Source organism: Chinchilla lanigera, unplaced genomic scaffold (assembly GCF_000276665.1).
Source record: "Chinchilla lanigera isolate Chin_1 unplaced genomic scaffold, ChiLan1.0 scaffold00053, whole genome shotgun sequence".
In the NCBI taxonomy this organism is placed as follows: domain Eukaryota; kingdom Metazoa; phylum Chordata; class Mammalia; order Rodentia; family Chinchillidae; genus Chinchilla; species Chinchilla lanigera.
This window is the reverse complement of record NW_004955454.1, coordinates 14,934,274-14,947,493: the sequence shown is the minus strand read 5'-3', so window position 1 is coordinate 14,947,493 and position 13,220 is coordinate 14,934,274. Positions and strand designations below refer to the sequence as shown.

Sequence of the window (13,220 nt, the reverse complement as noted above, 5' to 3'; positions counted from 1 at the left end):
TGGTCCAGGCTGGCCTTGAACTCAGGGCAGTTCTCCTACCTCAGCCTCCCAAGTGCTGGGATTACAGGCATCCATGACTATGCCTGGCTAAGTTAAAAGGTTTTTAAAAATTAAAATATAGCACATTTTAAGAATTCTTGAGAGGGAGCACCAAGATGGCTTGGTAAGCAGCAGAGAAGGAGCCTGAGAGTTGCTGTCCAGATACTGGAATACAGCAATGTGAGTACAAGGAGGGAAGTGGGTCCCCTGGACCCAGGAAGGATCTGAACGGTGAATTGAAGCCCATGGAGAGTGAAGAGAAAAACTTCAATGAGGAAGGAGGAGGTGGCCGGCAACACATTCTCCCTCAGATGGGACTCACTGTGACAGAGAAGTGGTTCAAACCCGCAGACACACGGTGACTGCTGGAGACCCCAGAGGCCTCCACTGAGATGCAGCAGTGGAGGGGAACAGTGAACACAAAACTGTACTAACTGGTGGTGAATGCTCAGGGTTCACCCCACATGAGGGTGACTGGCCAGGAGCCATCTTGGAGAGAGGCCGACTGAGCTCAGAACTGAGTGGCTGCTGGCTCCATCTAGTGGTTCCTGGTTGGGCTCAAGCCTGTGGAAGGTGCACCGATGGCTGCAGGTAAAATGAGTCTGGTCTTGGCCAGAAGATGCAGGCTTGCTGAGACTACCCACTATCCTACCGAAAAGCTACTGCTAGCTTGCGAGGATAAATCAACAGAGATCAGAACTCTGTCTCCACACACTGTCTACCAGCGACAGCAGAGGCAAACCTGGAAGTGTACTTCTTTTCTCTCTCTGTTTTTTGTTGTTGAAGTGGTTTTTTCCCCCTTTCATTGATCTCGTTTTTATATGAGTGTGAATGTGGTTTCTAGTCTCTGTGGTTGTGGTTATGTTCTGCTCTTCTTTTATCTCTTCCTTCTCTCTTCCCCTCAGTCTTCTGCACCAGTTTCCCAAAGCATGATACCGCTTTGTCCTCCAGCCTTACTTCTAATCTGTTCCTCTTCTTCCATTTCTCTACTTTCTCGCTAATCCATTTTGAATTTTAACTCCTGAGGGCAAAATTGCCCTATTAAGGAATTGTATACTGCATATAATTTTTCTGGTTTGTTTTAGATTTTGTTATATAACCACAAATCTAGTTCATACAGTTAAAGGTGGCAAATTAATGGTTAGCTCAGTTTGTCATTTTCTAGGCTGTTTGATGCTATTGTTATTGCTGATGGCACCACTTTAGCCAAAAGTGACATAATTGTTCTAAACAGCTGTTTTTCCTGGTATTCCAAGACTGAGACTGACTAAGAATCACAGGAAATACTGTGGCACAGTGCCAAAGAACCAGGGGCTGGGCCAAACAGCCCATCATCCCCAATAAACTGAAGAGGTAGGATCTTTCAACAGACTCAAACCCCAAAACCAGCCACATCTGGAAGATACCTCAGAGAACTAGTCACTTCTAAAGGGTTCTAAACATTAGCAATAAAGCAACCCATAAGAGGCAATTTACAAGCATCACCCCAGGAATAAAAGAAAATGAGAAGACACTTAAACTAAATGCAACTCTACACATCCAGTTCACCAATGGTAAACACAGGGGACAGTGAGGTGGGACAATCTGAAAGCCACCCACCTGGCCTCTCTGAAGTGGTAACAACAAAGCAGCTGAATGAGGTGCTAGACAAAATCAAATCAGAAATAATTTCTCAGATAACTACAGAGATGGTGTCTACAATGAAAGCCACACTTAGTGCCTCTAGAGCACATATAGACAAAATAATAGAGGTGGTCAAGAAAATTATGAAAAGAAAAAAGAAAAAAGAAAATTATGGAATCCATAAATGCTCAGCATAGGAAAGACATGAAATCTATAAGGCAGATTCAAGCAGATATCCAGGAGAATAAAAAGTCCATTGAAAATATCCAAAGCACATTAAGCCAATGTGAGGACAGGATCTCAGATATAGAAGACAGGCTTGCAGTTAGTGACCATGAAAACAAATATTTCTAAAAAATAGCAAGGGACTATAAGAAATAAATACAGCAACTGCTACATGAGGCAAAGAGGAATAACTTAAAATTGATTGGAGTCAATCAATCGCACAAATATATAAAGGAGACAGCACAAATTATATAAAAAAACTGTTCACACATGTCATGTGAGAAAACTTCCCTGGTAGAGAAAAAGAATTTGACATATAGATAAGTGAAGCATATAGAAAAGTGAAGCATATAGAACTCTACTTAGCCACAGTCAAAAAAATTTACAGCCAGGCATATCATAGTCAAGATTCCAGAAATTCAACACAAGAATAGAATCTTAAAAGCTGTTAGGGAAAAGAAACAAATCACCTATAAATGAAAGCTCATCAGAATCACAGCTGATTTCTCAAGTCAAGGAGAGCTTGGAGTGAAGTATTTCAAGCTGTAAAGGAAAACAACTTTCAACCCAGGTTGATGTACCCAGCAAAACTATCTCTAAAAATGACGGGGAAATAAGATACTTCCATGACAACAGCTGAGGAAATTTCTGATCACCAAATCAGCACTCCAAAATGTTTTGAAGGACATTCTAGAAAGAGAAAACAAAGACTACAACTCCATGAATCCCAAAAGAAGGAATATACCAGGCAAGGCAAACAATTAAACAGAGGGAGAGGAAAAAGGAGCAGGAGCCAGCAACAGGAAAATAACATGACAAGGATAAGTCAATATATATCAGTTATAGCCATCACTGTTGATGGTCTCAATTCACCAATCAAAAGACACAGACTGGCAGAATGGATCAAGAAGCAAGATCCAACAATATGCTGCATACAAGAAACATATTAATTAAAAAAGAAATTCATAGTCTGAAAGTCAAAGGATGGAAAACAATACTCCATGTGCCAGAAACCCAGAAAAAAAGCAGTGGTAGCTATTGTATTTGCAGATAAAGTGAATTTCAAGCCAAGACTAATTAAGAGAGATAAAGAAGATCACTACATCCTTGTAAAGGTAACAAGGTAACAATCATAAATATATATACAACGAATACGAGGGCACCCAATTATGTAAAACAAATAATAATAAGCATGAAAAATCAAATAAGCACTAATACAATTGTACTGGGGGATCTAAACACTGCCCTGTCACAAAAAGACAGATCAACTAGACAAAAAATGAAATAATACAACTGAACCATACTTTAGAACAAATGGACTTGGTGTCTACAGAGTGCTCCACCTCACATCAGAATACATATTCTTCTCAGCTGCACACAAGACATTCCCCAAAACAGACCACATACTAGCTCAGAAAACATGCTTAAGTAAATGCAAAGGAACTGAATTATCCCATGCATATTATCAGGCCATACTGCAATGAAATTGGAAATTAATGGCAAAAGAAACCAGAAGAAATTCATAAACACACGAAAATTAAATAGCACCCTCCTGAACAACCAATGGGTCACAGATGAAGTTAAAGAAGAAATTAGACAGTTTCTACAATTAAATGATAATGACAATACAATATACTGGAACTTATGGGACACAATGAAAGCAGTCCTAAGAAGGAAACTGATAGCAGTGAATAGGTGAACCTCAAACTTCTAGAAAAAAAAGAAGGCTAAGCCAAAAGCTCATATGAGGGAGGAAATTATAAAGATCAGAGAGAAATTAACACATTAGAGACTAAGAAAACAATACAAAGAATCAATGAATCAAAGAATTGGTTCTTTGAAAGATTAAATAAAATTGACAAACCTTTATTCAACCTTATCAAAAAAGACTCAAATCCATGCAATTAGGAATTCAAAGAGTGAAATCACAATAGACCCTGCAAAAATCCAGATCATCTAAACCTACTTTGAAAACTTGTATTCTAGTAATATGGGAAATGCAGAAGAAATGGACAGATTCCTAGATACATAGGAATTACCAAAGCTGCATTAAGAAGATATAAAAATCCTATATAAACCCATATCAATCAATGAAATCAAAGATGTAATTAAAAACTTACCAACAAAAAAAGCCCATGCCCTGATGGATTCACTACTGAATTCTACAAGAAATTTAGAGAAGACCTAACACCACGACTCCTTAAACTTTTTAATGAAATTGAAAGTGAAGCAATGCTCCCAAATTTATTCCTGGAAGCAAGCACTGCCCTGATACCAAAACCAGAGAAAGACCTAACTAAGCAAGAGAATTACAGGCCAATCTCCCTAATGAACATTGATGCAAAAATCTTCAGTAAGATACTGGCAAACAGAATGTAGTAAATTCTCAAGAAGATTATACACCATGAGCAAGTGGAATTCATCCCAAGGATGCAGGGATGATTTGACATACATAAATCAATAAATGTAATAGACTATATTAACAAAGCCAAGGACAAAAATCATATGATCATCTCAACAGATGCAGAAAAAACTTTTGACAGTCTAGCACCAATTCATGATAAAAAAACTCTACAGAAAATTGGAATAGATAGTCTGTATCTCAATCTGATAAAAACTCTGTGAAAAACCACAGCCAACATCATACTAAATGGACAAAAACTGAAAGCCTTCTCTCTAAAATCAGGACCAAGACAAGGACGTCCACTTTCTCCACTCTCATTCAACACGAACCCTGAAAACCTTTGCCAGAGCAATTAGACAAGAGAAAGAAACAAAAGGAATAAGGGTAGGAAAGGAAGAAGTTAAATTATCATTATTTGCAGATGATATATGAAAGGGGAAGATACTCTACATAGAAGATGTCAAAACTCCACTCACAAGCAAATTTAGTAGCACAGCTGTATACAAAGTCAGCCCTCAGAAATCAACAGCCTTCCTGTACACGAACAACAAACTCATTGAGAAATTAGGGAAATAACACCTTTCACAATAGTACTCAAAGAAATGAAATACCTAGGAGTCAATCTAACAAAGGATGTAAAAGACCTCTACATTGAAAGCTACAGTATTTGAAAAAGGAGACTGAGAAGGATATCAGAAAACGGAAAGATATCCCTTGCTTTTGGGTAGGAAGAACGAATATAGTGAAAATGGTCCTATGTCCAAAGCTGTTATACAGATTTAATGCAATTCTGATAAAAATTTCAATAGCATACCTCATGGAATTAGAGAAAAAAATACTAAAATTCATTTGGAACTAGAACAGACCTAGAATAGCGAATGCAATTCTGGGCAACAAAGCCAAGGAAAGGGGCTTCACAACCCCTGACTTGAAACTATACTATAAAGCTACTGTGATAAAACAGCATGGTACTGGCAAAAACCAGACCTAAAGATCAATGGAGCTGATTAGAAGATGCAGAAACAACTCCAGATATACTCAGCCACTTCATCATGGGCAAAGGTGTCAAACACATTTACTGGAAGAAAGATAGCCTCTTTCATAAATGGTGCTGGAAAAACTGGCTCTGCACATGCCAAAAATTAAAATTCAACTCATTTTTCACCATGCACTAAATTCAAAATGGATCAAAATATAAATATTAAAACAAAAATATTAAATCTGCTGGAAGATAGACTAGGTAAAACTCGAAGATGGTGTAGGCAAAGATTTTACGAATAAACCCCGATCACACAGGAACTATCACAAAGAATCAACAACTGGAATCTCATCATATTTAAAAGCTTTTGCACAGCAAGAGAAACCACCAACAGAGTGAAGAGACAACCCACAATATGGGAAAAAATGTTTGCAAGCTATTCTGCAGAGAAAGGATTACTACCAAGAACATATAAAAAACTAAAAAATATCAAACCTCCCAAATTTAAAGACCCAATCAAAAAATGGCCGGCCATCTGAAATGAATACACACCTCTCAGATGAAGAAATACAAATAGCAAATAAATATATGAAACAATGTTCAACATCACTGGTCATTTGAGAGATGCAAACTGAAACACTGAGATTCCATCTCATCCTGGAAGGAATGATTATTATCAAGAAACCAACCAATAACAAATGCTGGAGCGGCTGTGGGGAGAAAGGGTCCCTTATTCACTGTTCGTGGGAGTGTAAACTGGTGCGACCACTGCAGAAATCAGTGTGGAGATTCCTCAAAAGACTGGGATTAGAGGTCCCACTTGACCCTGCTATTTCCTCTGCAGGATATTTTAATATTTATGTTGGGTTTAATATTTATGTTAATATTTATGTATGTTCTCAGAAGAACTAAAAACATCATACCACAGCAATATATGTGCACTCATGGTTATAGCAGCACAATAAATAGCCAGAGCTTGGAAACAAAATGCCCATCAAATGAGGAATGGATAAAAAAGATGTGGTCTTTTATACAACGGAGAACTACTCAACCATAAAGGATAAAATCGAGACTTTTACAAATAGATGCAACATGAGACCATACTCGTAAGTGAAATAAACCTGACACACATGTGTAAACATCATGTCTCCCTACTGAGATGCTGAAAGAGTAAATAAGATCCAAAATGTACAACAGATATACAATTGTATAAAATGTACAAAATGTAGAATTAAAATGGGAAGGAACTTCAAAAAGAAAGAGAAACCGGAATGGGGAATGAAGAATAGAAGGGAAAAGGAAGAAAGAAAAAAATATATAAAGATAGTTCATATGGTTATATCACTAATTTTTCTTAGTTCAATGAAAAGAAAGGTTTGTGCTAATATTGTTTGCATGATTAAATGTCAATATGTTTACTAAAAGTTAAAGATAAAAATATGCAATGTATTAACCATTGTTACCCTTCTATTATCTTATTTTAAAATTTTATTTTTTCTCTTTAAAATAAAGATTAGCTGAGTTAAAAATTAAGTAACAGTATGTATTGATAACATGATAGTAGCAGATAATTTGAGTCTTTTGAATACTCTAAGACAGTAATACTTGGAAAGACGAGTGATGTAAACACTCAGCAATTCTTTGTGCCATTTTTCTCATGTCCTTTACAAGTCAGATACTATTCCAAAATGAAAAGTTAAAAAGCAGAATTAAAAAAAAATCCTGAGATAATGTGCTAAGTTCATATTATTGTTAAAATCTAAATGAATGGGTATTTTCCATGGAATTAGAAATTAATAAAAAAAGTTCATGAAGGCATTAAAATGTATGAATGAAAAGGTAACTTACAAAATTCTACAACCAAAACATCTCACTTGAGAAGTTACTAGGCCCAGTTTTCATGGAATTGTATCAAGGATTCAATGAAAAGATATTACCAATGTCAGATTCAAATAATGAAACTTTCTAAATCATTCTGCCAGAATAGTCTAAGATGTACAAATAAGAAACACAATCAAAAGTAAATTTAGTAAGTGAAATCTAATAATGAACTGAAATCATACATTATGGCTTAAATATGAAGTTTCCCCAAAAAGTTATGTACAGAGGGTGTAGTGAACTGACAACTGGTAGTCAATTTACAAGACTCAGCTGACCTGAGTAAGCATGGTTCTGGGAGCGGGAGGCCCACCTGAGGACTGTTGTCAGCAGCGTGAGGCAGACCAGAAGTTAGGCTGTTAGGAGCTGGTAGAAGCTACTGGGAGCCCAGTGGAAGCTGACAGAAGCTGTAAGGAGCTGTTGGTTCTCTTGAAGCTTGTCGTGCTGGCTTTGCTGATCAACTCAGGTGTTTTCATCCTTCAAGGAGCTCGGGACCTTGTCTCCAAGAATGGCTTCGGTTCACTTTGGGGGAGCTCTGGTCCTCACTTTGCGCATTGCTTTCTGGCTCCGGTGGGGAAGATGGTGCACTGCTCCCTCCCCTGGAGAAGCTTGCTGCCTTGGCTTTCCTGATGGGAACTCAGCTTTCCTCACCATCTGAGGAGCTCAGGACCTCACTGTTGCTGAGGATGGCTGTGGATCTCCTCAGGGGAGCTCTGGTTCTTACTTTTCGAGTTCTTCCTGGCTCCAGTGCAGATCCCTCAGCCTGTTAGCACAGATCCTTCATCCCGCTGACACAGACTTTGTAGATTCCTTTGGGCCTTCCAGCCCAGATCAGTGAAACAGGCCTGCATGAGATGTTCTCATTGGCTCTAGGCCTCCAGCGGGACTCATGGGAGGTACTGTTATGAGCTCTAGGTCTTCGGCTGGACTCATGCAGCACATTACTGTGGGATCCAGGCCCTCGGCTGGATTCTTCGGTCTTAAGTGTGTGGACAGATTTCCTGCACTCTTGTATACGATTCTTTGGGTGACTTTACATATAAAATATGTGTCCTGTATTATACTGGTCCCACTTGCAATATCCCCCAAACGACAGAGGGCTTGTTCCCCAATGCAGCACTGCTCGTAGGCAGCCCTAGAAGTGATTAGATCATGAGGATACTAAGCTTGTTAATGATCAATCCATCGATGAGGTTAGTGTCTGGGTGGATTATTAGGCCGATTTGGAGGAGGTAGGTCACTGGGGGTGTGATTTTGAAGGGCATTTCTTGTCCCCTTGCTCCTTTGTCTCTGGTTTTGCTTTCTGCCCTCTGGCTGCCTTGATGAGCAGCTCTGTTCCGTCATATCCTTCTCACTGTATTGTTCTGCCTTACCTCAGGTCCACAAACAATGCAGCCAACCTACCATGGACTGAAACATGGAACTGTGTGCCAAAATGAACCTCAAGTTGTTTAGGTGAAGTATTTTTTCACTGACAGAAATCTGACTACCACAACATGTAATGATACATGGATTTAATGAGAAATGCAGGTATGATTGAGTAATTTGAAAATTTAAAGTAATCTGGGCTTTACTACATTAAATAAGAACAAAAAAACTTGTAAAGGTAGTATCTTAATTTTAATATAAGCTACAAAGAAATGCTTCTAACCCTTCATTGCAAACTAAAATGCAAGAAACAAATGCCACTACTGTAACATTCCTGGCAGTCCTAACCAATGGAATAGGGAAAGATTAAAAATTAAGAGCCATATATACTGGTAAAGAGAAAATCTTATGGCTTATTTAGAAAACCAAACTGAATCAACTGAAAAATTACTGGAAGAATTAAAAAGAATTCATTAGGTGACTAGAAATAACACACAAAACAGCATTCTTATAGACAGTAAATGATTAGAAAATGTAAGAAAATAAGGTCCCTGTCAAAACCAAGCAAAAGGTACGAAATACCAAGCAATAAACTTGGCAAAAAAATAATGCAAGACTTATACAGTAAAATGGTACAGCTTTAATGAAACACATAAAAGATGAGAATAACAGAAGAACATTAGTTAACAGAAGAACAAGTACTTGGATAGTAAGATTCAAAGCTGTGAGGATACTTTCCTACACTGAAAACTGAAAATTCCCACAGAGTACCTGAGAGGCCACGGCAGGATTTGAGTTTGAGGTCAACCGAAGCTACATGGTGAGTTCAAGCTGGCCTGGACTATTTAGCAAGACTGTTTCAAAAATCAAACAAAAAATTCCCTGAAGAGGGCTGGGGATGTAGCTCAGTGTTAAGAGCATTTGCCTAGCATGAGGAGGGTGTGGGATTCCATCACAACAATTGTGTGTGGAGAGGAAATCCCAAAGGATTTTAAGAACAGAACTTGATTCTGATAGACTAACAATGGGGGAATTCTCATCCATGAGTGTGTACAATGAAGACTACTGTAATTAAAAACATACAGCATAGAAATGGACAAGCGGATCAAAGAACAAACTTCAGAAAGTTATACACACATGCACACACATACCTGCACGTGCATCGTTAGATTCCAAATTAGAAAAAAATTAGTTCACTCAACAGAAAAATAGTAACTATTCATTTAGCAAAAAAACACTTTTGATGTGTAAATTGTGTTTAGCTAATATATGAAAAATTGCTCATACCACACTAGCAAATCAGTAAATCCAGTTAAATCAACTTTATTGTTTGACCACATTAGCAACAAGTGAAAATATAAAATGGTTTTGAGGGTATGAGGAAAATGCATACCCTAGTGGTGATATATATTTTGGACACTATATACTTATTACAACAAAAAAGGATGACTGTTGACTGAAAAATTTCACCTCTGGAAGCTATCCTAGAAACATGCCCTGCAGGCAGCACGAGCTGCAACTGCAAAAGCTGTTCATTTACATGTTCATAATTGGGTCATGGTTAAAGGAAGTCTTACTGACTTATGTCTGTTAAAACTGAGACCGTAGTTATAGATGTACTGACATAGACAAATTTAAAGACAGTACATTACAAACACAGTTCAGAGATTTGGGGTGTAGCTCAATGACAGAGCGTGTCCAGGGTTTAACCTCTGGCAGCAGAAGTAAGAAAAATTTCGGAATGTAAGCCTGTGTCCCCCCAAGCGTGTGCACAAGACGACTCTGAGGGAAGCGTGTGAAAGGAGAAACGTCGGCGCCAGCCCTTGGCTGCCTTAGGGAAGGGGGCGCACGCGTGGCAGGTGGGGGAGGGAGGGCTCAAGAGCGAGGCCACTTCTTAAATTGTTCAGTTTGTACTCAGATGCTTAAAATATATTCACTTTTATTAGATAATTCTTTTAAAGGTTTTATAATTTAATAATAAAAAAGAATAGGTTGGATTGGAAACGGGTTGCTAACTTCTTGATTCTTGTTTTACCCTAAGCAGCTGAATGAACTTTTCTTTTTAATCTATTTTACATATTTGGGTCCTTGGTAAGATTTTATTTGAACAGGGCCGGGGATATAGCTCAGCGGCACAAGCTCCTGCCTGGCAAGTGCAAGGTCCTGAGTTTGATCCCTGGTACCAAAAAAAAAAAAAGATTTTATTTGAACAAGACTCACAACAGACAAGAACCTTTCTTAAGTCCCTCTGGGCACTAACACTCTAAATTAGTTAGTTCCCCATGTGATTAGTGGGCGGGAAAAGTTTAGTCTCAAGAATTAGCTTCTTGTCTTTTATTTTTGTGGACTGGGGGATTAAAACAAGGGGCATTTTACCAATGAGCTATATCCCCAGCTCTTTTCAAAAACGCTTTTGAGACAGGGGCTTGCTGCTAAGTTGCCCAGAGTGGTGTTGAAGTTTTGATCCTGTCTCAGTTTCCAAACAGCTGGGACTATAGGCATGTGTTATCACATCCAGCTGATAAGTTAGTTTCAATAATATACAACTAAAAATATGTACTGTAGAGAAGTGTATACATTAAAGTTTGTGACAAAAAACGGAAAAGTAATTGGTCATTTCTTTCATGGCATTTATCAACTTTTCTAGTTCTAGGGACCGTGTATAGAACTGCGGACGATCAATGCTGGTGTTATTCAAATCATTAATAAGTTTATGATATAAACACTAATGTTGGGGCTGGGGATTTAGCTCAGCGGCAAAGCACCTGCCTGGAAAGCACAAGGTCTTGAGTTCAATTCCTGGTACCAGAAGAAAAACAAACAAACAAACAAAAAAACCCCACTAATGTTATGTCAAAAAGGTACAGAATTCAAGCACATCTGGACAGATTTTGACATTACAAATTAATAAAAAAGTAATTTCTCCCTTAAAGAGCAGCTCAATTGCTTGCAGGGCAGTCAGGTACACAATGTAGTTTTAAGAGACTAATGTTAACATACTCAAAAACTGGCTTTGCTCATAATATTTACTATTATTTAGTACTGGAAGTTGAACTGAGAGCCTCTTGCACACTAAGCACACACTGTAAAACTGAGCTATACCCTTGTCCCTAGCCTTATTCCAACCAAAACACTGTTTTAATATTTCACATGCTCACAGTAAAAGATAAAAAGTCTGGATCTAACCGTAAAGGCTAAAGAACTGTATGTCATTCTTCTTGTAAAATTGACAGAACATGCTTTCAGTGAATAAGTAAGCAACACTCCTCTTTTCATTGCCATTTTAATACAAAAAGAATATAAACTTCTATATTACAAAATATATTTCACATTGAGTTTGCAATGAAAATCTCAAAAACATTAATTTTATAAAAGGATGTTCAAAAGCAAGTTCCAGATGATCCAAAGACATGAAAAGAAGAAAGGTTAAACCAGAGCCCTATTTTACTGAGGCAATCTGACTGCGTCTACCGGAGTCACAATGCAGAGACTTCTGGGTGTGATTGTGCATGCCTACAATCCCAGCACTCTGGAGGTGGAACACAATTTGACGCTGGTCTAGGCATCTTAGTGAGACCTCAAAAACCAAATCAAACTACAACAAAAGGAAAGCAAACCCCTAGCAATCTAAACTGCTAGACATTTACCCACTGGATACGTGTTCAATAGTATACATTACACTTACAAAGAGTGCAGAGCAGTTGACAAATGCAGAAACCTGAAAGCAACCCACATGACCATCAGTAGGCAGTTAATTTAGTAATGGTACATCCAGAAAGCACAATTCAAGAAAACCAGTGAAAAGAGTGAGGTAGGTCTCTATGTATGTACCGATATGCAAAGGTCTTCAAGACGTACTGCTTAACAAATATTAAGTAAAAACAGGTGTTAGAGTGTTAAACAGTGCACCAATTGGAAAAAGGGCATTAACGAGGAAAAACGTATGTGAGGGTATACTGCAATTCCTTTGCATCCTAACACAGTTGCGATTACTTTTAGGTGGATGAATGAACAATAGAGGGAGGGGTGTGAAACTTGTTTTTCTTTTTGTATCATTCTGCACTGTTTTAGGATTACATTATACATTTTTAGCATTAAATGTACAACATTATTTCCACAGAGCTTAAATGGGTGGATAAATATTATCCATTCAGTTTTGTATTTTTCCGCATTAAACCAATTATTTTAAAATATGCATATATATCTATACGTATATAGATGTATATCTACAAAGAAGACAGAACATCTATGTATATATACAAAGAAGATAAAATACAAAATATGTAAAAATACACACATGGACGCATGCTGAAAGTAAGCACAGGAGCAGCCCTGTCCTGTCTGCATCACGCTCACGACCCTAAGGTACAAAACATACAGCACCTGATTAATGTAACCCGAAGACCTCAAAGCACTTCACTGATAATATTCATCAAGCTCATGTAAGCTTCTGTACCACGTGACCCTGGAAGAGTACGTATACAAAGTCAGCCGTGAACACACAACGACATTCCCAGTGTCTCATGTGATCAGGGTTCTGAGCCCTACATGATCCCTTTGTCTTTATGTTGCCTCACAGGTTTCAGAGGCTGGTTTTCGAATCAGGTCACCAAAATAAGCCGTGATCGTCTTCAATTTATTGTTAAGGAAGTTCTGTTCTATTTCCACTTCCCCGCCTGGCCCAGCTAAGGATGCCACCTAAAA

General features: G+C 38.1%; 1 protein-coding gene across 1 annotated transcript in view; it reads right to left on the bottom strand.

Moving 5' to 3' along the window:
• Window positions 1-9,815: 9,815 nt before the first annotated feature.
• Window positions 9,816-13,220, bottom strand: part of Tgs1 (trimethylguanosine synthase 1) — a gene marked incomplete at its 5' end in the record, with an annotated part of 41,594 nt that continues 38,189 nt past the window's right edge. The window contains 1 exon segment of the mRNA XM_005396075.2: window positions 9,816-13,214. Coding sequence (XP_005396132.1) covers window positions 13,080-13,214 — 135 coding nt within the window. The 3' untranslated portion in view covers window positions 9,816-13,079.